At 37.1% G+C, this 25262-nt stretch overlaps 2 protein-coding genes across 7 annotated transcripts in view; both read right to left on the reverse strand.

Annotated features, from left to right (window-relative positions):
- LOC106163964 (uncharacterized) overlaps window positions 1–18089 on the reverse strand; it is a 28788-nt gene extending 10699 nt beyond the window's left edge. The window contains exons 1-22 of one of the 4 annotated variants that reach the window (XM_087002653.1): window positions 17144–18089; window positions 15619–16517; window positions 12783–12825; window positions 12578–12617; window positions 11967–12245; window positions 10943–11209; window positions 9543–9788; window positions 9187–9351; window positions 8084–8956; window positions 6407–6483; window positions 5965–6175; window positions 5210–5401; window positions 4735–4968; window positions 4305–4433; window positions 3826–4047; window positions 3422–3595; window positions 2618–2830; window positions 2152–2343; window positions 1501–1767; window positions 510–1181; window positions 248–316; window positions 61–114 (exon numbers count right to left, since the gene is read on the reverse strand). In XM_087002653.1, the coding sequence (XP_086858779.1) occupies window positions 61–114; window positions 248–316; window positions 510–1181; window positions 1501–1767; window positions 2152–2343; window positions 2618–2830; window positions 3422–3595; window positions 3826–4047; window positions 4305–4433; window positions 4735–4968; window positions 5210–5401; window positions 5965–6175; window positions 6407–6483; window positions 8084–8956; window positions 9187–9351; window positions 9543–9788; window positions 10943–11209; window positions 11967–12245; window positions 12578–12617; window positions 12783–12825; window positions 15619–15701 (4702 nt within the window). In that variant the 5' untranslated portion in view covers window positions 15702–16517; window positions 17144–18089. Of the gene's footprint in view, window positions 1–60; window positions 115–247; window positions 317–509; window positions 1182–1500; window positions 1768–2151; window positions 2344–2617; window positions 2831–3421; window positions 3596–3825; window positions 4048–4304; window positions 4434–4734; window positions 4969–5209; window positions 5402–5964; window positions 6176–6406; window positions 6484–8083; window positions 8957–9186; window positions 9352–9542; window positions 9789–10942; window positions 11210–11966; window positions 12246–12577; window positions 12618–12782; window positions 12826–15618 lie in introns of all 4 variants that reach the window. The other 3 variants (XM_087002660.1, XM_087002648.1, XM_087002664.1) reach the window with 3 other exon arrangements.
- Window positions 18090–18798: 709 nt separating this feature from the next.
- LOC106163932 (tight junction protein 2) lies at window positions 18799–23224 on the reverse strand. Of its 3 annotated transcripts, XM_087002681.1 has the most exons (8): window positions 22984–23188; window positions 22614–22658; window positions 22046–22164; window positions 21695–21797; window positions 21511–21595; window positions 20769–20872; window positions 20483–20621; window positions 18799–20303 (listed from the first exon to the last, which is right to left on the reverse strand). In XM_087002681.1, the coding sequence occupies exons 1-8, from the start codon at window positions 23035–23037 to the stop codon at window positions 19858–19860; spliced, it is 1095 nt and encodes a 364-aa protein (XP_086858807.1). In that variant the 5' UTR covers window positions 23038–23188; the 3' UTR covers window positions 18799–19857. The 3 variants fall into 3 exon arrangements, with proteins under 3 accessions (XP_086858807.1, XP_086858811.1, XP_086858813.1); XM_087002685.1 differs by lacking the exon at window positions 22614–22658 and having other exon boundaries at window positions 22984–23190; XM_087002687.1 differs by lacking the exon at window positions 20483–20621 and having other exon boundaries at window positions 20092–20303; window positions 22984–23224.
- Window positions 23225–25262: the final 2038 nt, after the last annotated feature.

The raw sequence follows: 25262 nt of genomic DNA on the forward strand, positions 1-25262 counted from the left end.
AGGATATGGCCGTTCAACTACTGCTATATTATACAGGCTGTGCTCATGTCACTTACTTACCTGGGAGATCAGTGGTTCCTAAATTATTTGTATCTTCTGCTTCTGTGGTCGTTTCTGAAATTAAATGAAATGGGACAAATCTCGAGGTTGTTTTCAATTTTCTACCCTCCTTACTTGATTTTTTAAATAACATTTCTTGTGTGTAGGTATTTCAAGCAAACAGGTAAAATCAATAGTAGGAACGTACCCCCAGAAAGTTTTTCTGTCGTCGTCTCTGTTTTCTCAGATGTGGTTTCTGCTTTTTCAGATGTGATTTCTGCAACAGATAAAAAAATCAGTTTCCCTACATCGTCAACGCCTCATTAGTATTGTGCTAAATAAATCAAGGAAAACAGTTCATTTTAAAATCAACACATGGATACATATACACTACATAGGCAAGAGAAGCATTGCTTGTAGATTGAACACAGATCGTTATTGGTGTTACTGAAAGACGGTTTGAAAAATACCTTTTTCTTCTTCTGTGGTAGTAGGTGGTATGGGGGTGGTAGTAGTAGTGGTGGAGGTGGTGGTGGTGGTGGAAGTGGTAGTGGACGGGTTGTTTACAACTGTAGTCACGTTCCCATTGATGACGTATGTGATAAAACAATGTAACATAAAGCTATTTTCTTCAATCGTGGCATCCTCCGCAGTGAAATTGTCTGGCAAAACCAAAGTTATGTTGGACATTCCTAAAAAAGTCGTTGAAAATATCACCGAGCTGTTGGTTTCAATGTTAATGACGGAGTGTGAAATAGAGTTTGACTGAAACGTAACCTGCCCAGATGATACGATGTTTAGTGTTACATTGTACAATGATCCCGAGTCCAAGACGATGTCCTCCGTGGCTATAAGATTAATAACAGTAGGCAACTCAATGTAGCTGTTGTGGTGCAGAACTGCTTGCCGAAGGAATATAAGTCCACCACTCCACATTTCAACCAAGGAATTTACAATTTTGAAGTTATGAGCGTATATCGCGGAGGCAGACTGAAAAGATGCATTGCTTCTCTCAATTTTGAAGTATCCCACAAGAGCCAAATCTCCCGAGTAGCCTGGGCCGGTGGGTGCCGTGAAGTTTGCTGTTTCCCTGTCTAACGATGGGCGTATGGTTAAGCTTGCTCCAGCACCAGTTTTTCCTCCTATACGTTGAATATATAATTTATATTGATTAATATGACGGGATACAATCTTCCAATTGTTTACATGAAAAAATGGCTCTGATAAACCAGCTTTACTGGAATCATCCTGGGATGTTTACTGGAATGTAACTTAAAATCTAGGAGCATTTTCGTTAAAAAAAAAACAATCTTTAATAATCTACTTGTCAATAAAATGTACGTCTGCAAGTCAGTGGCAGGTCTACAGTCTTCGTCTTGCAAAATTACAGTTTGTTATTATCTAATGCAAACATATCAGCAGGTAAGATAAAGTATGACAAACACATTCTTGTCAACTGACCTTTACATGAAGGGATGTCACAAAAGCCCCATCCTGTCCCATTAATAGTGTAACACCAGGGTCCTTCGGGAGCGTTGTTTGGATTACGGCAGAAGTTCTGTGTCTGCCATAGGGTGGTATCTGGGAACATATCAGGATCTACAAACTGGTGCGAGTTTGGCGTCTGTTCATCCCACCGCTGACATGGAAGTCCTTCTCTGGTGTGGTTGATTGGACCCCGGTACTCGCTGCCATCCACATTTGGGCTGCAATCCACTCCAATGGGTACTAGATGAGTTATTTAAATATATAAGATATCATTTTATTTGAAATATTGATGGCAGTTCTTAACACTGCCAGAACTAATTCTGTGATATGATAAAAATTTTCGAGAATAATATGTCAATTTTTTCATATATTTAAAGCTTCCAAAAACGGACCTTAAATTCAAGAAAAGAACAGTCCAAGCTGCTACTTTGATCATGATCATGGTAAACAAACAATAAAACAAAAATCAAACCCATGGCTTGAGGTTGTATAGGGATAAAGCAAATTACTCCTTCAATATCACTGGCACAAATCTGGGGAAACTATTGGCGACACCAGTGTCTCGTCTGTCTCAACCTAGCTACTTTACGACCATGACTAAAAATCCATACGCCTGTTACTTACCTTCTTCTCGAATGCATGTAAAATATTGGGAGGAGTTACAATTCTCCAGGCTAGCATTGTACCCATTGCTTTCTGCGACTACAAAGCAACCGACTCTATCAAGGGCAGAGACATCCACACCGTAAATAAACACATTGACATTACTCGATGTATCTGATGGAACGATGTCATAGGTACCATTCACTGAGACAACTGAAAGAAATTTGAAAAATTATCAACATACAAAATTATGCTTTAATAACATTTTTCAGTTAAGCTGTGAATCTTAACAGCAATTGCCCATGATGCTGCACCAGATTAGGGTTAATTTTACTACACGCTTACTACCTACATTGTGACATTGTTTTGAGTTATCGTTAAGCAGGCCAAAACACGTACACTGCTTATTTCAAATACACAAACTACAAAGATCTACATCTATTGTAAGAGATTTGCAGTACGACGAAACACGGAAAATGTTTCTCACTCGATTTCCATCCCGCCCACAGTGTCATATTTCCGTAGAAGTTTCTGAAGTATGTCCTTAGCCACTTTTGTTCTGTCTTGCTCAATGACAACAGAGAGGCGTAATTGTACAAACACGTGTTCACAGCGTCCTCATACGGCAGCTGCTGTTTGTAGGTGTCGTAACACAATCCATTATGGCATGTCGTGAAGGTCATCTGCTCTCCACCGTCAACTGTAATGGACACGTTTCTTTTAGAATGTGGAAAAGATTAAGGGAGACTTTATAGTTTAAGCCTCGTTTTTCTGTTTTTAAACAGGCTTCTATAGTAGGGCTTTGTCAAACTTTTAAACCATAGAAATGCCGAAGTCTGATTGTACTGGCTTTACATCTAAACAAAAAAATTAGACAGCAAAACATCAGCAATAATTGCCCTTCTCTGATATTGACTGAAATATTAAAATGTACATGAATGTCATGAAAAGAGTAAACTATAATTATCTTCAGACCAGCCTGGATTTAAGTTAATAAAAATAAGAGGAAAAAAGTAATTCCAGCATTATAATATATAAAAGAACTTATAACCATAATAAGATTAACATTTCATATATCAAATTCACACATTAATATTCTAGGTACGGGGAAAACCATTCTAAAGGAATATTTAAACCCGGTTTTCGGGAAAAAACTTACAAAGTGCTTTCCCTAGGTAACTGAAGGCATATTTTGTGACTTAACCAGAGGCATTGATATCTACCGGCGTCTGCTTCGGCGCTTTTGGAGATAACGTTTAGATATTGTCAATCTACTTTTGCACCAACTTACCCCAATATACACAGGTATAGTTTAGATCTTGCTCACAACTTTCCACGTTGAAGTGTCCATTTCTGAGAACAACACAGCCCTCCTCATTGAAGGTCACGAACGTCATAACATCATCATCCACCTTTACGCCCCAATTATCATAGTATAAGCTCAGGTTGTGAAACTCGTCGTAAGCTGAAATAATAATAGAACACCATACAGCAACAAAATCATGGGATTTAAAAATAAAACAAAGAAGTCACTACAATGGTATTTTAATCTATTTAAGTAATCTCTCGTGGCAATGATTCCAATTTACATGCAGTATAGTATGCTTACAGGTGTTCAATGACCCTAGAAAGAAGTAAGAAAAGTTAATAACAACTGTACCTTACAAAGTTGATATCATCCTGTTCTCTACTTACATGCCACCAGTCCAGTCCACATTCCGTCCCAGCCATTGCGTTCCATGGCAGAGTTCCACATTCCACGGAACTGCTCTCCAAACGCGGTCCCCATCTCCCAGCCAAACTCTGAGCACACCCGCCGAGCGTGGTCGTACTGCAGAGCCGAGGGACTGCTGCTGAAGCACTGGTTGACATCAAAGATGCAGAAGTCGTCTCTGGGATACGGGTGACCGTACATATCTGGAAAAGGGTTGCACACTAATATATGTAATTGTAGCCCCCAATATAATAACGGCAGAGGACACATAAAACCTTCACACCAAAGATTAAAACTCAACGGCCTTATTTAAATCCAAAATGTCTGCTACAAATTTATAAAATGATAACATACGATGTTAGTTTTTAAATGTACTAAAATACATAGTTCTTATGAATTGAATTCAAAATGATCCTTTTATTATGATTTAGCACATAACGGCCTTTGAGCTGCAACCTACCCCAATCACTGCATACAAAAGGCAGACGTTCCTCACAATTTGCATATTCAAGTGCATAACCTGCAGTGCGATTGATAAAAGGGCAGCCAGCGACTGTGCTGTTTATTGAAGTATCGTTCCCTCCGAGCACTGCAAAGATTTTGAAGAGATGTAGAATTATATACTGACAGTCACTGAAAACGCATCAGAAAACTTTCTTGTACTTTTTTTTTTACCAACCATATAAACAAATGCACTTGTTTGGTCATAAGAGAATGGGCTGACCACTCGGATGTTTAAAATTTCCGCTTCATTGATTTTGTGATCAGCTGTTACAAAATCATGTGTTTTCCCTGTCTCGTGATTGGTGTGAATTGTTGCAGAAAAACTCCTAGTTTAAGGTGATGTCAGAGGTCAGCACTAAAGATTTTGTGTAGGCCTAATTACTCACATTCTGCCGTAGCCTCAGAGACCCATAAAGACGACAACGTGTGGGAACCCACTGCCACATCTATAGCTCGCTCAACGGCTGGGCTATTTAGGTCCCACAATCTGAATTCACCCCATTTGTTATTACAGTTTTCTTTTGCTCTGTCATATGTGAGTGGATGGATTCCGATAGAATAACATCGTCTGGTCTCGTCCACACAGAAATTGGTGTCAATTGGCCGAATAGTAGTGGTCTCTGTGAAAGCAATAACATTTAGTAAAAAAAGTATGTATTTTATAATTAACCAATTATAAATGTGAAAGCAATTGACCCCAATTTAAAGTGGCGAAAATTTCTTGTATTCTTATGTATTTTTTGTACCAGCATGTCAATACAAAGTTATACGACAAGCATACAGAATTTCGTTACAGGGGTCACCTTTTCCAAGACAATTCACTTGATTAATCATATATAACTTTTACTAAAAAATACTCACGGACAGTTTCATTTTGCTGCACGGCGTTGTTGCCACCGATATTCAACGTGAATTCGCACAGCGGTGGTAACTCAGCAGTGCAGTTCACAATGTCAGATATAGTGGTGTTGTCGTCACGTGTTTCCACGTAGTAACAGGCGAGTTGAGACGTAGTACTGTCGTTCGTTGAAGGGCCATCGGTCTCTAGGGCAGCTGCAATAATACGGTCCATGTACACTTTTTAAAACATGAATAAATTTATTTGTTTAAGACTTTAAAATTTGAAAAGATTAAAGATGAACTTACACCCTGTACGTAAACAACATAAAGAATAGGCTATACATGACCTCAAACGTAGGGTAATTTGCACCAAGCACGAAATTATCACTCTTTCAAAATAAAACCAATAATTGTTTTGATTAGAATTAAAAAAAGTACTCTTAGAGGTCATTCAGAATGAGAAGAGCCGAGTGCTAGCTAGGCCACGGCTTAAATATGGCGGACCTACATAAAAGGAAGACCGCTTAATCCTGTAATGGTCTCTCCGTCTCTCACACGCCTCCCCACGCGTCGTCCCTGCAGGGGCCCAGTAATAAAATCCCGACTCAATTCAACCGGTCGAGGGACCACGCGCGGGGAGGCGTGAGAGAGGCGGAGAGACCATTATAAGATTTTAAGCGGGCTTTCTCTCATGTAGCTCCGCCTTATTTAGGTCGTGGCCTATGTAGCACTCGGCTCTTCTCACTCTGAATTGCCTCTTAAAAGTGTAAGCTTACATGGCTTGGGACACAGATATCGGATCTCGTAGTCTCTACAACCAGAACCAGATTGATCAGAGTTTTTACAGACAAGACCCTCGGTTGGTGTACATCTGTGAGAGAGCACGTTTGGTGGTGATCCACTTGTTGTAGTAAAGATGGCGCCACTGCGTTTGACGCGGCACTGTGCTGAAATAGGGGAACCACTGGGGCAGACGGGTCCCAGTTCCTGTAATAATTTTTTCAAAGCAAAAGTGCACCTTGGACATACGTTTGTAGACTCGCTTTTTATCACACCGAACTAAGGGGAAGAATAAGACAAAATATGTGTTCACTTCAGTTAGTAATATTTTGGGAGAAATCAGGTTAAAATTTACATGATCCTCTAAGAAATTTAAGAGATCCTCTAAGAAATTGATAAGGTATTTATCACAAACTCTCAATGGAGTTCAATATTTACATTTTGACCAGACAGAGTTTCCACGTCTCCGCTGCCGGATGGATTGTCTCTGTCAAACCACGCAGACCAACTTAAGGCTGGAATTCAAAAGAAACAGCGATATAATAATACGATTCGGTCCATTTGTTTGGAACAATCTTTTTGCATTCATTGTATTTCAAAGAAAATATAGAATTCATCCAAAAGATGACAGGCTATCACAGGCGTATTTTATTCAAGCACAATACCTACCTGGCAAAGAAAGTTTTGAAAATAACTTTCTGAAAGAATGCAGTTTTGCCGTGTTTCGCGCAAAACATGTAAATAAGCCCTGTCACCATATCGTCCAGCTAATCATGTCAGTAACTGAATTGCAGATACATGTACTATTCAGGGGCGGATTCAGGATTATTTGAAGGGGGGGGGGGGTCCGCGGATGCGAAGCCGACCCTCCCTCCCTCCCACCCCCAACTTGGCAAATTGGTATTTTAGAGGGCGAACGGTGATATTTAGTACGGTTTAGAGCTACGATTCAGCTAGTCAAAATTCTAATTTCAAGAGGCAACCATAAATCTAAGGGTGGGATCAGGACCCCCCCCCCCGCCTGACCACGTCTCTACATGTATATCTACCAGTGTTATCAATAGTTAAAATTTTACCAAATTATCAAACTACTAAAATTATGACCCACGCCAAAAGACGTAACGAAGAGTTTTTTCAATTTCCAAAAAGTATATGGTGGTATTTATTGAGGTATTTGAAATAAACATTCTAGATATTTTTTAGACATTAGACATTATACTAGCTTCCTGACAAGCTGCAGATTTTCTACTTTGGTAAAAATAAAATGGATCGATTGGAGAGTGTGAGAATGTGAGATGAGATTTTGTCCGTTTTATGTTTTTTTGTGTTAGAACACATAAATCTAGTAATAATCATTTTTATATTTTAAGTTGCTAGTCTGATGTTAATTGAGTTCCACTTGGACAAACAAGTCTTCCCTTCGTTTACTTTTAATACAATAAAAATGTTATACGGACCTAGTAAAAATGAGTGTATACCATTTTATTTTGGAAGGAGAAAAGGTGGAATGGGGTTATCTAAGAAGTCAATGCGACCCGTGACCTACTCTAAATCCGCCACTGACTAAAAAGTCCGAACCGTGCTATTTCTTGTCCCAGCACTACAAAGATTGCAATTGCCTTACCATAAAAGCGGCTGAACCAGGATTATTGAAGGGGGCCCCGCGGATGCAAATAAAGATAAAGATAATAAAGATACATATATCGTTATTTTCTCACCAGTTTTGGGTATGATATATCTTGGCGGTTAAAGTAAAATGAACAACATTTCCAGCCGAATTGAAATTATTGTTTTCTTACTCTATAAAATCTTTCGCGCGTTGCGTGTCTTTAATTCCACTGTTACTTCATTAACGTTTCATTTCTCATACACGCGAAACGCTGCTGTAGACAACCACCTACTATAGACAACTACCTACTACATTCGTCTTCTAATGGCTTGACCCAGTGCCATGTCCGGTCATGGAGATCATTTATACACAACCTCGATTTGGTTTAAAGCTTAATGTATTAATAACTTCTTGTTTTTTATAACTCATATGGCTAATTTTAGAGGTATTTTTAATCAGTGCTCTATAGAAATCAAACATACTAGTAGATTATAAGCCAAAATTACCTGAACTTTCTACCCAAGCCATAGTTTCACCGTTGTAGGCGATGAGTGTGCTTATGTTCTTAACAAGTTGGTATTCCTGCAATACGGCCATTGTGGCCCCATGGACGCTGCATAACCCAGACGCCTGGTCGTAACTTAAGTTGTAGGGAAGCAATCCATAACATTTACCAATATCATCATAGCATACTGCTCTACCATTTTCCAGGAGAGTTGGCAAGAGATACATCACACCGCCTCCATTTATTCCAGTAGGACCATTACCCGAATCAACATGTCCAGAGCTCCCGTTAAAGTCTCCACCGGGATAAAACCCAGAACTGTCGTTCCCCACAAAGGTTCCATTCATGATTCCAGATTCTACGTTATAGTCTCCACCGGGATAAAACCCAGAACTGTCGTTCCCCGCAAAGGTTCCATTCATGGTTCCAGATTCTCCGTTATAGTCTCCACCGGGATAAAACCCAGAACTGTCGTTCCCCGCAAAGGTTCCATTCATGATTCCAGATTCTCCGTTATAGTCCCCACCGGGATAAAACCCAGAACTGTCATTCCCCGCAAAGGTTCCATTCATGATTCCAGATTCTCCGTTATAGTCCCCACCGGGATAAAACCCAGAACTGTCATTCCCCGCAAAGGTTCCATTCATGATTTCAGATTCTCCGTTATAGTCCCCACCGGGATAAAACCCAGAACTGTCATTCCCCGCAAAGGTGCCGTTCATCATTCCAGATTCTCCGTTATAGTCCCCAGGATAAAACCCAGAACTTCCGTTGCCCGCCAAGGAGCCATTCATGATCCCTGAATCTCCATAATCGTTCCCGGCGAAGGGGCCGTTTTCAAATCCCAGACTTCCGTCATCAATAGGACGTGCATCTAAATCAAGACAAATTTATAGCCTTTAGCGAAATAAAAAAGCGCAAAAATGTGTCGCTCTGTGTCTAGTTGATGTCTTGCAAAAACGCTATTCTAAAATTCATAGTTTAAGGAATAAGACTGTTATTAAGGCGTTTCTTAATCACAAAATTACTAAACTTTAAATCAACAACACCTTTTCGAAAGTTCTATTATCTTTAAGCGAGTGATGAAAAAAAGAAATATCGTACCAGACATTTCACATAGAAAAGGATTATTTTCATTACAATTTGTAATGTCCCAGGTATAGTTACTATCGGCGCGCAAAAGTCCGCATCCCGTCCGATTTATTACGTGTATGAAATTGGTGTAATTTCCCAATGGAAAGTTACGTCCGGCCCATTTAAAACGGAGGCCTGAAAATGGATTGGTTGGTATTTAATTATAAGTAACCAAAATAATAATGTATAAATATACGCAGATTTCATGCTTCACAAAAATTTTTCATTTTTACAATGCTTTGCAAGTAAGCTCTTACTTATCCTGAACTAAATAAGTCTGTATACATTTATCCCATTTACTAACTTATTAATCAAATGCTCTCTACCATTTGAGTTATATGCCTTAAAAGCGGTCCAAACACGTGTGCTGTTATGAAAGGCCAAAAGTGTCTGGATGCCCATCTGTGTAAATCTATTTGGAATATGGGCTAGATTTCCGCCTCCATCAGTACAATTTTTCTTAGCAAGGTTCCAGGTGGTCGCATCACTGTGGTAGTCAATGCACATCCACTCATGTGTTTCATTTTTGGCTTTACACCACTTGTGCATAGTCTGGGTCGTGTTATTGTTGGCTGAAATAAAAAGGACTTGATGAGATTTAGTAAACGAATGATTACAAAGTCTTGCATTAAAGGGATAATAACTCTTCGTTTCGACCAAAAAATGAATTTTCCTGGAGTAAACAACAATTTTCCCATACTTACCAATGGTTAATGAATCCATTTTACATTCAAAGTTAGTCCCTGGTTTTTTTCTAAAAAGTTTGTTTTTTTTTTTGTTGTTAAAATCTCTTAAGAGATTTTAACAGAGTATAGCCATCAATGGAGGTCACGTGGTCTAAAGACAAGCTCAGATATCAGAATAATAGCTATAACTGCCGTTTTTGTGGTAAAACAGAATATATTATATTTCTATGAGTTGTTCACAATGTTTTTATTGTGAAATATAGATCTCATACGAAGAGTTACTATCCCTTTAAATTCAGATGCTTTTTAATATGTCACTGATTATCACTATACAGTATAATTGTTGGGTGTGTACCTAAATAATGTGCGTTTTGAGACTGGATAAATATCATTACAGTGGTCTCGGATGTTGTGTTTGTTAAGAGTACGTGAACATACAGAGTAGGAAGCACTTCACGAGACAAGACAACCGGTCTACCAAAAGATGAACATGGATAACGATTGTCATAGACGGCACAATATGCAAGTATAGACTAGTCATTCTCCATCAGATTTTCTATATCTTCATATTAATATTAAAGTCTGCTGAGCACTTATTTCTTCAAGACAAAGAATGTGTGAGCAATGACAGAATGGTATAAGATATAAACACACTTTAACAGAAAAACACAGGATGTAAAGACACAAAAAATGTTACCAAAAGGACACCACTAATAAGCCAACATACACAGAACACCATGGCAGATTATAAAAGGATATGCTATGACACAGGATATAAGGATACTATGACACATACCAACACAGACTAGACGCCATGTCGTGGCAGACTGACACAGCTTTTACATATTACTAGTGCGACAGGACAGCACAGCCTTACAGTAACAGGGATATCTAGCTATTCAACATCCATGCAGATTACAGAGCATAGCCTTTTAGAGTTATACATGTAGGACTATCTAACTACCAAACAATTATTCAGATTAATGGTCGCAGTTTATCAACATGTCGACACTCCAACAGACAAGACGACAATGATACACCTTCAATTCTGCAAAATGGAATATCACAGTAGTCCCATGTATAATGATCAGTGGAATTAAGATAACACCAAGGACCCCCAGTGTCATGATCAGGATTCCTGCAGTAGTTCTCTGCAGCAGAGAGCGAGGCGTCTGGAAAGTCGTCAGCGCTAAGATAGTGACTGTTAGGAGTTTGACTGTCCCATCGCTGACACGTAAACAGCTCACGACTGAGAGATCTTGTTCCTTGATAGTCCAATCCCATGTGCGACGTTTTACAATCATTTCCTAAAATGTAGATGCACATCGAACGGTGTAAAATACATGTATATGATTTCCCTTTTCTTTAGTTTTCACTTTTAAAAACGATCGTATGTTTACTTTAAATTGCGGAGAATAGATGCTCTGCATTTTAAACGGAGTTTCCATTACAATGGTAAAATGCTGTAATACCTGCTGTCTCTCATTCAATCTGATAATTGTTTAAAACTCTACGGTGTCCTTATATTTTTTGGAATAATGTGATAACCCTTAACTGAAATACGTACGCAAGATATCTATTAGTTGACTAAACATAACGCAAATATGATCAAATTCATTATCGTTTTTTTTTACTAAAGGCCAGGCAAATGATTAAAGGTAAATGCATGAATAAACATTTTACCTAAAAAACTGTTATAATGTAATATCTTTTAACTGATCTGCGTTTCTTGACTAAACACAGTGCATGTGTATAAGTTAAGCTTTGAGAAACTTGTTTTCATATGTACAGCCCAATAGGCAGAGGCGGGAAAGCAACATAAGTGAAGCAAATCACACACTGGTCACATTGGTTTTTAGCAGCAAAGTAATGAAAATCTTAAGAAATGACAGTCAACGCTCATTTAAATAGGTCTACAATCTCGCTAACGTTTCTCATTTGTACATGTTACTCAGAAGTCATTCGACGCAAACGACGTTTTAACGGTGATAAAAAGTAGGGTTTTGTAAAAAAGACAAAACACACACGCACACACTTGCTTGCGCTTTTATATGCAGTACCTACCGTGCCAGTAAGTATCTCCGCATATTGGGATCGCGCAACTTTCCCAAGAGTCGTCTGCTCTGTCGTCATCGATAAAGCACCACGGTCCTCCTGTGTCGTTGTCTGGATTACGACAGAAGTTCCAAGCGTCCTCAAGGGTAGCGTCTGGGAAGTTACTGACAACAAATGAATGTCTGTTTGGCGTCTGAGAGGTCCAATTCTGACACCGGAAACCCCCGCGAGTCACATTCATATGTCCTACATAGTCCCATCCCAACACTGTGTTTTTGCAGAAGGTACCTAGACAAGATATTATAAACTATGCAAGAATAAAGAATTTGCCAGAACCCACCGTTTTTTCTAACGACCAAACAAATAAATGTACGTTAATGAGCATTTTGCATTTTAACTAAAAGAAGTCACGATTTTAGCTATTCATTCCGTTATCCCTATCTGCTAAAAACTGCTAAAATTTTGCTTTGATTTAAACAACATCACTGCACCACAACCAACAACAAAAGTCAACCCAAGCGGCGAGTAAAACGAAAAAAAAAAACCTCCAGTATTAAAATTACATTTACCAAGGCCCTCAATATTTCGTTTAGATAGGCCTACAAGAAAGCCGTACGTACCTCTGGAATGGCACGCTGTTTGGGTAAAAAGCATACCAAACTGAAACAAAAGAAAATACCGTCCATATTCACTTTGCTATAAAAAAATCGTTCTATTTCATTAATTCAGAAACTTTTTGCTGGCGAAATATGATTATGTGATAATTGACTCAAAAAACTATTCTTTTTTCTAAAGATGGATTACTCTTCGTTGTTCTATACTTACCAAGAGTAATACTGCCCACGAGTACTGCATCATACAGGCATTGCTAAAAATGATGTATAAAAAGATAATAAGAATAGTAATTTGATAATGAAAATGGAATTTAATATTTTTAAAAGCCAAAAGAACATATAATTTAAAAAAAATATTAATGAATGGTCTTGTTTTTCTAAAATGAAAATGTAATAAGGTTAGACATGATTGAAAAGTTGGTAAACACGAGCGTCACTGCTTCCAATGTTGAGAAAATAAGATTTTTCATACCTATTTTTAAATGAAAAAAAAAAATGCATTGATATTGGTTTTTAAGAAAAAGAAATACACAACTGGGCCCAGAAAAAACGTCAATGTCGTTAATTACTCTAAAATTGCCCACACTGTAGATTTGACACACTCTTAGTTACCTACTAGAAAAGTTATGTTTGTTAAACATCATAAAGTCTAATTAAAAAATACGTCTACCGACCCTGTTTATTGAGAGTCACCGCTCATTAACATCAGGTGATTTTAAGCACATTTTTATTAGAAAAGAAACGTCGCGGTGATTCAAAGCTACTGATCTAAGCAATTATTTTGATGAGGCCTATTCCATCGATAATATGCCCGAGACATAGGCGTGCTAATACATACATGTAACCGAGACGGGCAGGGAATTTATCAAACGGGAGAACGGCCACAACATAATGTTTCTTTTATTATGTTATTATGCGTATCAATTTTATACTGCAGATGCAAGAAGGGTGCTATCAAAAGCTGTGTTATGATTTCATTAGCGAGTATATTACGGTGACTCGCTTTTCAATTCAACTTCAGCGAATTCGCATCTAAGCGATTAAATCAGCAAAATGGTTGTCAACATCTATTACCTCACCGCAGTAAACAAATGCATTCAAATTAGTAAGCAACACAGAAATATATTTGTAATGAGAAACTGAATCCTAATTGCATATAATGTTACAAATCTATGATGCAAAATACCGCACCCACTGTCCAAGAAGTATGTTTGTAAGTTTTGAAAAATTAGGAAACTGTGCATCAGGACCAACATTGATAAAAAATCTGAATACCTCTTTCAGATTAAAAGACGAGTAAATGCCTTGTCGGTGTATTATTATAATGCGGTGGTCTATACAGTGTGCTATTGATCCGGCCTATATGTACCATGTACTTCTCGTGATAATTTGCACAGGTTTATATACCAGTGAAAAGTGGGATTACTGAAGCCCATTGTCAGCATTGCCTATACTCAAGCCACATACATGTATGTTGAGAAAGTCATAATTCAGCCTGAATGAAGATCGTTTTAGACATTTTAAATCATTTTAATTTTTAGAATCAGAAAATATAAAATCGAAATTGATAACAGGGGAAGAAAACTAAAATACTACAATTTTAATGCACGATCTTTTTAATTTCTTCACATTTCTTCTTTAAAAATCATGATGTTCAATTAGTTATCTTTCACGAATCACCGCTCAAAAGAGAACAAAGCACCATTGTCTTTTGCGAGAAATGAACAACATGCGTGGGGTGACGGTTCCTATTTCAGCCCGCACAGAAAAACAATTCTCCATTTCATAGGATTATAAAAAACATCACACCCACTGTCGCATGTGTACTTGATAATATCTGAAAAACCATTCGGTATAAATATAAATAAATAAAAGAAATTTTATCTGCTTACATTGCATAGTTTGTCCTTTGGCACTGCAACGTTTTGGCTCAATAGCCACCCAAAATGACCATGGCCTAAAACACCATGTCAAAATTTCTTGTAGTTTTTTTTTTCTTTGGTTGGTGGACTTCTTTCTGACTGTAACAGCCTCCACTTAGACGGTAATACCATGTATAATCAGAAATTAATTGAGTCAAAAAATTCAATGTTAAGAGTCAACACAATGTGGTTGTTTTAAATGTACCTATATTTCATATACATTATTTGTCACATTTTAATGATTTTTTTGCAAATTAAACTTTGTTTAGCCAGTGTAGAAAAAATGCACGTATTCTTGTAACTGTCTTTTATTTAACAAGGATCATCGTACTTTCTTCCAGGGTATTCTGAAGTAATTTCTTCACATTATTGGTTTAATATCAGTCCTCTACCATATTAGTTGCCATTTTATAGGAAAATCTATCTCTAACCATTCCCATCTTTCTAATTTTCGAGGTACACTTCAAATTTTGCGGGATTCTTATATTATTTGAAAACACTTCCCCTCTTTACGTATTCGACAGCATTATAGTCTTAGCGGTCTTTCTGTGTGTCTTAGGATTTGCACTTTTCCGATTTATCTACACTGGTAAGCCTAGGTGTAATCGGTGATGTGATGTGCAAATGTCTATTCATTGCACTTTTTTGTCTTTCATAATGAAAGTTTTAAGCCGCCGCTGTGTTTCTATTTTTTCTGTGGCAGGTACATATACAAATTGATCAGGAAAGTAATAAAATTATGAGATATCCGAATAAAAAGTACTGGATAAGGATCTTAGTTTTAAATGTAATTAGTCAAAGGTTGATTTGATTAATGGACGTAGGACATAACATCATTTTGATTTCGAGTCATTTTAACAGCCTAAAATAACATTTTCGAGGCAAAACAATTTCCTCAAACATAAAAAAACAAGCAATTTAACTGTCCATGTTCTATTTCTCCCATCTTTTATTTGAATCTAAGATCCGCAAAATGTACAGTTATATAATTTGATATGATACACAAAATAGATAATAATATAATTTGAATGGAAGTAAGACTACCGCTGCTGTGAACCATTATCACGTATATATATATGCATAAAATCCACAACAAGCTATAAAGACAAGCAATACAATTCTTACCGAAAATTCTCCTTTTCCTTGGCACGAAACTTTTCACTGTTCTGCCCTATCAAAAGTTGATAAAAAATGTATCCAAATAACATGAAATTCACAGTATACGTCCTCAGAAGTAGTTTTGCAGCTGGTGACTGTTTTTGACGATTTTATTCTACGAGTCTCCTATTACGATTACGTAATAGCTTGTTTGCATATTCATTTCAATGATGTCAGGACCCACGTACTGCAGTAGTATTGCAATAGAATTTCTGCCTGATTGAAATCAAAGAACGAGCGGTTGTTGGCCTGGGCTATAGAAACCCTTATACTGAAGAAAAGCACGGCTAGAGGCCGAGAGAGTCATGAACGTGGCGTAACACGCGATAGACCTTTCCAAACTTAGCATGATTAACTCGCTCATTGAAAAGAAATTGGTATTTGAGAATTTTATTTAATACTAAAATGTTATTTTTCTCATTATTGCACGACGCGATTTCCGCTGTAGGACTTCCATATACCCACATTAATAGTAAATATGCACTAGACGTAAACATACCAATACTTATTGTTTTTACACATGTATATAGCCCATGCAAGCGTTATTTCCCTGATACAATATGTTTCTCCTGAGGCAAACTGACACGACCTTGCTGCTTTGATGGACCTTTTTTGCGCAGTTTTCCTTAGTTCGAGCCGCGGTGCAAGTTTCATAGGTGAAAGACTTCTCCGCAATTCCTGGCAATTTCTTTTTCCATCTCTTTCATTCTTTTTCTTTCTTCTTGGCTTGTCTTCTTGGTTTCAGTCATGACGTCCTTGAGGCTTTTCCAACTACTGTATTTGTACACCTATTTTTCATCTCCGGCTTCGTTTATTGTCTTTGTTGCATTTTTCTGATTTTTATATGCCACCTGACATTTAAACACCTAAAAAATTTTGGGGACATAGAAGTTAAACTGCATTACATATTGGAACAATTATATGAATAAAGTATTTCAACTAACAACGATAGTTACCTATTCTGAGCTTATAGGTCAGACGCTAACTGTCTTGTTTTTTTACATGTAGAACGGTTTAGCTGGCTCTACTGTATCTTGTCAATGTTCACAAGCATTTAAAGGTGATTGCACAGAAGAAATAAATGACATGCATAAGGAAGTGAAAATTGATAAAACAATATCTAGGTAAAATATAGTTATCCCACATCATAAAGGAACTGCCCTTTCACTTGCAGTCATCACAATTATGTAAACACTACCCTAAGCTTTGGTTCTCAAAATCTTAATCAGCCCTAAATTTTATCATTATCAACATTTTGCCTGGTCCGTGGGATCCACCGTATAATTCTTAGAAAATTGTGCACCATATTTATTCATGTTTCGATATTTTTCTTCCCAATATCAAAATGTTTTTGAACTCGTGACTCTTTCTGGGCGTTGTTCAGTGAACCAGTGAACCGTTTACATAACGCGAGGTACACAACTGTAAACTAACACCAACAGGGTGCGTAACCTTGTTTACAGAATGTTGCATGTTACTTCTGCTTCCTTACCTGTCCGTATCGTACCCCTCAAATCCTATTGTACCGTGAAAATCCTATTGAACTCCGAGTTCGCATAAACAACCACTGCGTAGTCAGGGTCAGCAAGTCAACTTTTGCGTCTTTCTGACATATCACTAGGGCGTTAAGCTTTTATAAATCTACGATATATATCCCTGGAGGTTTCTCTTTAGTTAAGTCACGCTCCATTATTATCTTTCATGATGTTAACTTATTATTCATTAAAGACCATGCTACAATCTAGCCTTGGATTACGTCTGGATTAACTCATGCCTTTGCGCAATAAGCAAGTCACAATTTTAAAAGTCCGCATCTGTCTAGGCCTTGCACGCTGTATTTTTGGAATCAGTACCCAGTGGCTACCCAGGTACAGCATTACATTGAAAAGATTACCATCGTTGGTGAAATTAATAACGGACAAAGTATTCAAAGCGGAAAATGCGCACCAGTCGTTTACGAAGGCAGAAATAAAATGTGGCCTACTTTAAATGGTCAAGCGAACCTGTCTCCCCCCGAAAATTTAACCCATTGATAATTTGGTCTAATATTGTTTAAAAGATAGAAGTAGATAAATGTTAGCCATTCTGTTTTACGATTGAAATTTGACCTACTTGATGTCCGAACCGACTTGAATTTCCAACAGCGGTTTTCAGACTTTAATCATCTTGACCTTTACATGTACAGTACTTCCATCGACAGGTATAAATGCTCTGCAGTTTCCGCACAGTTGATTCTCAAATTATGTCATAAAAGCAAGGCCGCATTTTTATTCAGCTCAAATATCTCTCCCTCAAGAAAAATAGCTACTTCAAACTTGCTTCATTCAATGGCATGTATGGATTATATAACTGGACACTGAAATGACAATTATGACCAATGCTTCAGTACGCTGCATGGAATTTAGTAAGAATCTTACTAGAGCTTAGAGAAGGCTTTGGGAGGGATAAGAGGTCGGATTACAAGTGGTTGCGAACATTCTGCCATTGCTGTTATTAACATTGGTAGCACCTTGTTTGAAACGGAGGGTTGAGCCACCACTAAGCTCTAATTCGAGAAATAAATAATTCATCACAGATCACAATGACTTCCATCTAACACGAATAGCAACTTTGCACGCTAGCTGTTTATTGGATACACGTTCAATAAAAAAGATAAATATGGTCACAATCAAGTTTTGACAAAACAATTTGAATGTATGCAAAAGATTAAGTATCTTTTCTTTTCGAAAAAAAGTGTCCAGGGGGAAAGGCTCACTGTATATTGATATCGGCTCGATTATGAAAACTTCACAAATATATCCACTGGCGGATCCAGAAATTTAATGTTGGGGGGGGGGGGGGGGGGGGGGTATACAAGGATGAAAATCCACCACTCACGCGCATCTTACATAGGTTGGATAAAAACGCGCAGTATTTCCAATTTCACTTTCCAAAGAACTATCCATCATAATTTTAGAAATTCACCCAATGTGATAATGCAACATCTTAATCTTTTCAATACAAAACATGGCAGATTAATTTGCAGTATTTGATGCCGTCTTCAGAATGGTGGTCTGTCTCCAGTCTGCAAAACCAAAATCAACGAACATCGACGTATTACTAAGGTTATTTCACAAATTCTTGGAAACCTCATAACAACACAGTAAATCAAATTAACATTTCAATCTGCAACATAAGACAGATAAACTTCGAGCATATAAAGAATACAAAAGAATCAGTAAGACAATTACATGTCTAGTAAGTTGAATATTTCGTGACATAACAATCACAACATCTAATTTAATTACTCAGTCTGACCTTGTAGAACCATGCGAAATTTAGTTAATGACTCTTATCAACTGGATTTAATGGCATTGAGGCAAGGATGCGCAGGTCCCGAACATTCTAATATCGGTACACCATAATTAAAATTAACTGAACTTGTGGGCAACATCTTGCTTACATGTCGTTAACTCTTGAGCCCATTATACAGGCGCCAAAATAAGCTTTTTCGACATTCAGATAAAACAAAACGAAAAAAATTAGAAGCAACTGTAAAACAGCATATAACAGTGAATAATCAGTTAATAAAAAGTTCCAATGGACAAACAACATAAAATGGATGCCTGTTTGACAAGCTGGTTTCAAGAATACATTTATACATAGGCTAAGGCTAGGACTACAAAGTTAAATTTACCCTACGTAGATATGTGTAGTAATATCTTGTAGTGGTGTATGACATACCTTGGCAGGGATGCAAGTATAACATAGTAGAACTATCGCACCTCACGGACCCTTTCTTTCAGATTACTGATCACAGAAAAATCCAAATACTCTCTACATTGCGTATCCGTCTCTTATTAAATAGATGATAAGAGTCATTCTGGCTCATTTATTGAGGTTTGCTTTTTTTATAACGGTTTCAATTCGAGTAAATATATTTGAAGCATTTAATAGAAACAATTACAACATTAAACTACAAAAAAGTTCGCAGCTGTATCAGGAAGAGGCATGGCAATTATAAACAATTATCCGAGCAACAACAGGTTCTCCGGTCATTTCTTATGTCCAGTCCTGCTGAATACAACTAGAGTATCCCATATACATGTACATTAATACAGCTCTACTCCTTATAGGTGCTTGGTTGAAACATTTTTCAAAAGACAGGGTTATCCTGTAATATTAATTTCGTAATTATAATATTGCATTCACTTAATACATTTATCATTAATTCATGAAAGAAAGATTTATCAGAGATGTAGGTACTAAATTTTTATGGTAGATAGAAAATACTGTCATAATGTCTAAGGTTGGGGATTCTCTGTAATTTAACAAAATGGCTAGTTTTTTGTCAGAGCTCGCTGTCCTTGTGGTAGATAGAGACTTTCCACACTGCACTAACTCTATGTTTGACGTTGATGAAAATTCAACTAGTAGGTTACATTGTTGAAAACTATTGGTGGACAGAAATCTTGGTTTTGACTGAGTAGAGTGTGAAAGCTGACATGTTGGTTTTGGTTGAGGATTGTCATTGTATAGTGTCCTCTTGCGGAGTGCAGGTGATTGTTGCTGGTGCTTCTGTGGCAAGTTGACACGTGATGATGCAGATCTGATAGGAAATAGATTGCTGACTGTTTTGTTCATATTATTTTTTCTTTTTGTAACTGGAACGTCTGTAAAATAAACATAAATGAAATGAGTACGAACAGCATGAAGTATACTTACAACGATAAAAAATAAAAACAAAACGCCTCATAAGCTTAGCAGTTCATATTTCTTGCTCGCATAAACAGCAGACATATCGAGTTTCATCCGTAACCAGTGTCACATTTGGTCAAAGTGATTAACTTACCCATTTGACAGTTGTTATTGCTGTTCTGTTTCTTATTGCCAATGCTTGTCTTCTTCACCACCAGACGAAGTTTGTCCTTAGACTTTTCCATAATTTTTCTAGCTCCATTAACTAATGATTCTGTCGCAGTTTTGTTGATCTAACATTAAAGAAAATAGCTTTGAAAATGCAAAAGCACTCGCTTACAGTGTTAACGTGGAGCATATGTTATCTTTATAAATATGGTATTTTATGACTTACAAAAACTCTAAATTTGGCAACTTTTACAGTTTTCGTATACACCTACCCTGATAACTGTTTTTCCTTCTTTATTTCCACAATCACGAGCTACCCATCTGTTACAAATTGTTTCCTTGATGTAGAATCTGATGCCCAGAACAATATTATAATCTGAAATGAAAATATATAATTACGTCACTGTAGCCACTAGTCATGGGCGGATCCTGGGGAAATTATTCATATTTGCTTTATCCTAAGATCTAATATACCGTTTATTAGATCTTAGCTTTATCAAGAAGAAAAAATAATTGCACTGAGATCCCACACAATCTTAAAGGGATAATAACTCTTCGTTTCGGCCAAAAAATGAATTTTCCTGGAGTAAACAACAATTTTCCCATACTTACTAATGGTTAATGAATCCATTTTTACATTCAAAGTTAGTCCCTGTTTTTTTTCTAAAAAGTTTGGTTTTTTGTTAAAATCTCTTAAGAGATTTTAACAGAGTATAGCCTTCAATGGAGGTCACGTGGTCTAAAGACAAGCTCGGATATCAGAATAAGAGCTATAACTGCCGTTTTTGTGGTAAAAAAGAATGTATTATATTTCTGTGAGTTCTTCACAATGTTTTTATTGTGAAATATAGATCTCATACGAAGAGTTATTATCCCTTTAAATATAACAATAATTCAGGAATGCAGGTCGATTGGGGGGGGGGGGGGGGGGGGGCACTCCACAGATGCATTAGCGCACACACGGGAGTTTAATCTAGAAAAAAAATAGACAACTTGTTGGTTGTTTCAACTTACATTCCCTTTCGTTCTTCTCGTTAATAGCCACACTGGCCTGCGCATGTTCTTCAGCATCACTAAGCACGACTAACCTGCGGATGACCTACAACAACGAAATGCTGATTACTACTAATATAAACAATTGCTTTAAATTATCAGCTACCAGTCGTTATCTTATTATAAATATAAAGAACTAACTGACCATGTCCATCGTGTTCCCACAATTTTCGAGAGCTCCGATGGCTGAAGAGTGGTCAATGTGGTCAAAGGAAGACCCATTCACACTTATCACACGGTCATTTATTCTAGAAAAAAGAATGGTGAAAATTTTAATTAACCATGCAGGAATCTCTGTTGAGAAATCTCCTATAACAGCAAATTAACCCTTTAACAGGTAAAAATACCCGCAACTGTAATGGACCCTTCCAAAAAATTAAAAATATTACGAATAACAACAGGCCGAGTGGACAATGGAATGTTAATGAATATCGGGCAATATTTATCGAAAATTAAAAATGAAAGTCTAGCAACTAGCCTCTCTGATGAAACTTACTGTAGTTTTCCGTTTGCTGGACCAGTCTTCAGTACGTCCGAAATCAATATCGAATTATCTCCATTCTGTGGACTGTCAATACCACCACTCACTGCTATACCGAATCCTAACACAGGGACCTACACATGGGCAAATATCAAATATAATATACAGGTATATTACTTCACATGTATATATGAACGTAATGTTAGTTCTCATTTTACATTTATTCACTCTTATGCATGCACCTGACAAACTTTTACAACATAAACAAGCGGCTATTCCAACTTAACAACGTAATTAATCTACATAATTACATATGATGGGTAAAGTAATTGACGAAGTTAATTTTTTTCACACGGTAGATAACAATCTGAACAACTTCATGTTCGTTCCTGAACTTGTAGACTATACAAATGGCTGTTAATTATCTCATCATCGAAATTTTAATAACAGGTACATTAAATCAAGGCGAATAGACCCACGGCCCCCTTAAATGCATCTCTACATCGCATGAATATAATGTGATTAGGAAATGTAGGCTACAAAAATGGACTTTTCAAATGTGAAAAAAAACAGCTTTGCCTACCTTTGATAATTGCACCTTATAAATCTCCCAGCCAGCTTCCTCGATCTAGAATAGGATAATACTTTGATAACAACAACAAAAAAGTAAATATCATAATTGAAATCTTGTTGTTCGAGTATGCCTAATAGAATTCTGTCATGAAACACAGTCAGTCAACTTTAAGAGCTAGTCGCAACATTATCAAACTTACAGGATACACACAGCGGTATTGGTACCTGTAAAACATGGGACTATATGGAGTTCCATGCTGTAAAGTGTACATAGTGTATCACGATGTGGCCTTACGCAAAAAATCACGTTTAAAATGAAACTTAAGTTCGAAATACACCCGACACTACTGCAACACTCTATTTGTTTAAAACTGTCGTACCTGACTGCCACGATTTTGTGAATCTGAAATAACGTTACACAGCTTAAGCCTCATCTTGACTGCAGAACTGAGGATGGGGTCTTCACTGCTGCTATGAGTGAACTGTACGCATATCTATGGATGAAAATGGCATGTGCCCTGTTAATTTTTACCACAGTTGCTTATATACATTACATGGAGGGACCCTAAGTTACCGTATAAGCCAATCAGAGAGCTCATTATTAGAAGCCAGTGATTATCTTCTGAGCGCATCAGTTCGTAGGAGGGTCTCTTTTGTATCCAAAGATCTGGATGGTTGTTACCTGGCTTATTAGGTCAGGTAATTGAGCTGTTCCTAGTTCTGGGGCGCGTGCCCCTCTAGCTCGAGGCAGATGCTTGATGAGCAATATCCAGGTAACAACATTCCATTATTATGGAGGAGCAACGATTACGAGAAGCCTGTAGATAACTGTAGCATATTACTGGGAGGATCTTTTTTTAACCTGTGGCCAGAGGGCACTACATTCGCTTTCCAACTTAAAACCTGAGATACACTCTGGTAAACCCAAAAAACGCCAATAAGGGAAATTTGTTGTGTTATGTGGACTCGCAGTTGCGTGTTAATCATATGTAATTTGAAGCGTATCTTCAAAAATATCTCTTAAACATATATTTAAGTTTACAGATTTGATCGCAATATTTTAAGAGGCTGGACAGTTTTAAACGATCACAGATTATCATCTAAGCTTTGCTGGCTTTTCTGACTTTAACCAATAGGAACACCCCTTCTTGGTAGCTCATTTTTTTACATTTTCCTTTCACATCAGCAAATAGCATATGATGAAAACTCGGGGAAACAGAATTGAACTTGGTACCTCTGAATATTTTTATCGTCGGCTATTGTTATAATAATGCTATTACATGTCAAATTGACGATTTTCATCTTTTGAAAAGATGCGCCTGGGGTGGGACACATTCGCACACTTGGTTAAATATTTTGAAATCGAAAGCTCACTTCTGATACTTATACCACAAATAGGGTATATAAATGAACTTTATTCTGAAAAAAATCTGGAAGCCTGAAGGCAATGCCGGTAGTTTACTCTCCATCTCAATTTTTATAAAAACGGGGCGGACTAAGCTCGCCTTCCCCTATATTTTTAATGGTCTATTGCTGAATTTAATTATTGAACTGATGTCATAAATACACTGAAGAGGTTATCAAAAGTTACAGAAAAGTGATTAAAATAAGTTTTCATTGATTACTTGGAAAAAAATCGATGAAATATGTTTTTGAAAAATATTCCTTAATGTCTCCTCATTAACTTAAGCGAAAGTATACAGTAAAGTAAAGGACAAACACAAATATGGTGTTCGAAATTTGGCCCGTGACGGCCTCTTTTATTGAAAGACCCCTCTAGTAAAAGAATAGTGCAAAGTTATTATATAGTATTAGATAGATAAATTATAATTACTTAATCGCCAAACTTCCCTTATTAAATTTAAACCTAGTTTGTAAGCTAATGATCCAGTATAGTGGTACCCGAACACGTACAGAACATGTACATAGACAGGTTCTTGACGTAACTTTAGGACACATGACACTTATTTGATGAGCCCGTGTCTGTATAGCTCTTATTCATATTAATTTTAAAACAGAAGCATATTCAGTATATGCACTAAGGGTTTGAATTCATCATTTTTGTTATATTCTCAGGACGCTACCGTTTTTATACACCATTTTTTCTATCATAAATTCCCACGTCGTCACAGAATCGTTCTGTCTGAACTGAGGAATAAAGCCGTTAAGCCCAATAAAAAAACAATGTAATCAGAATGTGATAAAAATATATACGAACAAAAATGTTACCGAAAGAGGGCCTTTGGGATATAGGTGCAATATTAGAACAACTTACGTTCTGCTAACCTAGATTAGATTTTCAACAGCACAAATTTCACACAGCTGTATAATTCAAGTAAAATAGCTTTACACCCGATTGAACAGGGTCTAACCAGCTGATAATTTTTAAACTTAAAGACCAATAAGAAGTAGAGTGAGAGTTTAAAGGAAAAAAATCGATCAACGACTAATGGATCTTTGGAGCACGGACAACCTTATTAAGGTAAATGCACCTTAATTACAGATCACAGATATGGTGAAATAGGGAAAATATTATTTAATATAAAGAGCACTGAATCTCCGAATTATGAATTAGAAAAATAATGGTTTGTAAACTGTAAAGAAAAGGCTAAAACATTTCCAGGTCCCAGACGCCGATGGCAATGAATTCACCTTGATT

Source organism: Lingula anatina, chromosome 1 (genome assembly GCF_051362555.1).
Source record: "Lingula anatina isolate TDL-2025a chromosome 1, LinAna3.0, whole genome shotgun sequence".
NCBI lineage: Eukaryota > Metazoa > Brachiopoda > Lingulata > Lingulida > Lingulidae > Lingula > Lingula anatina.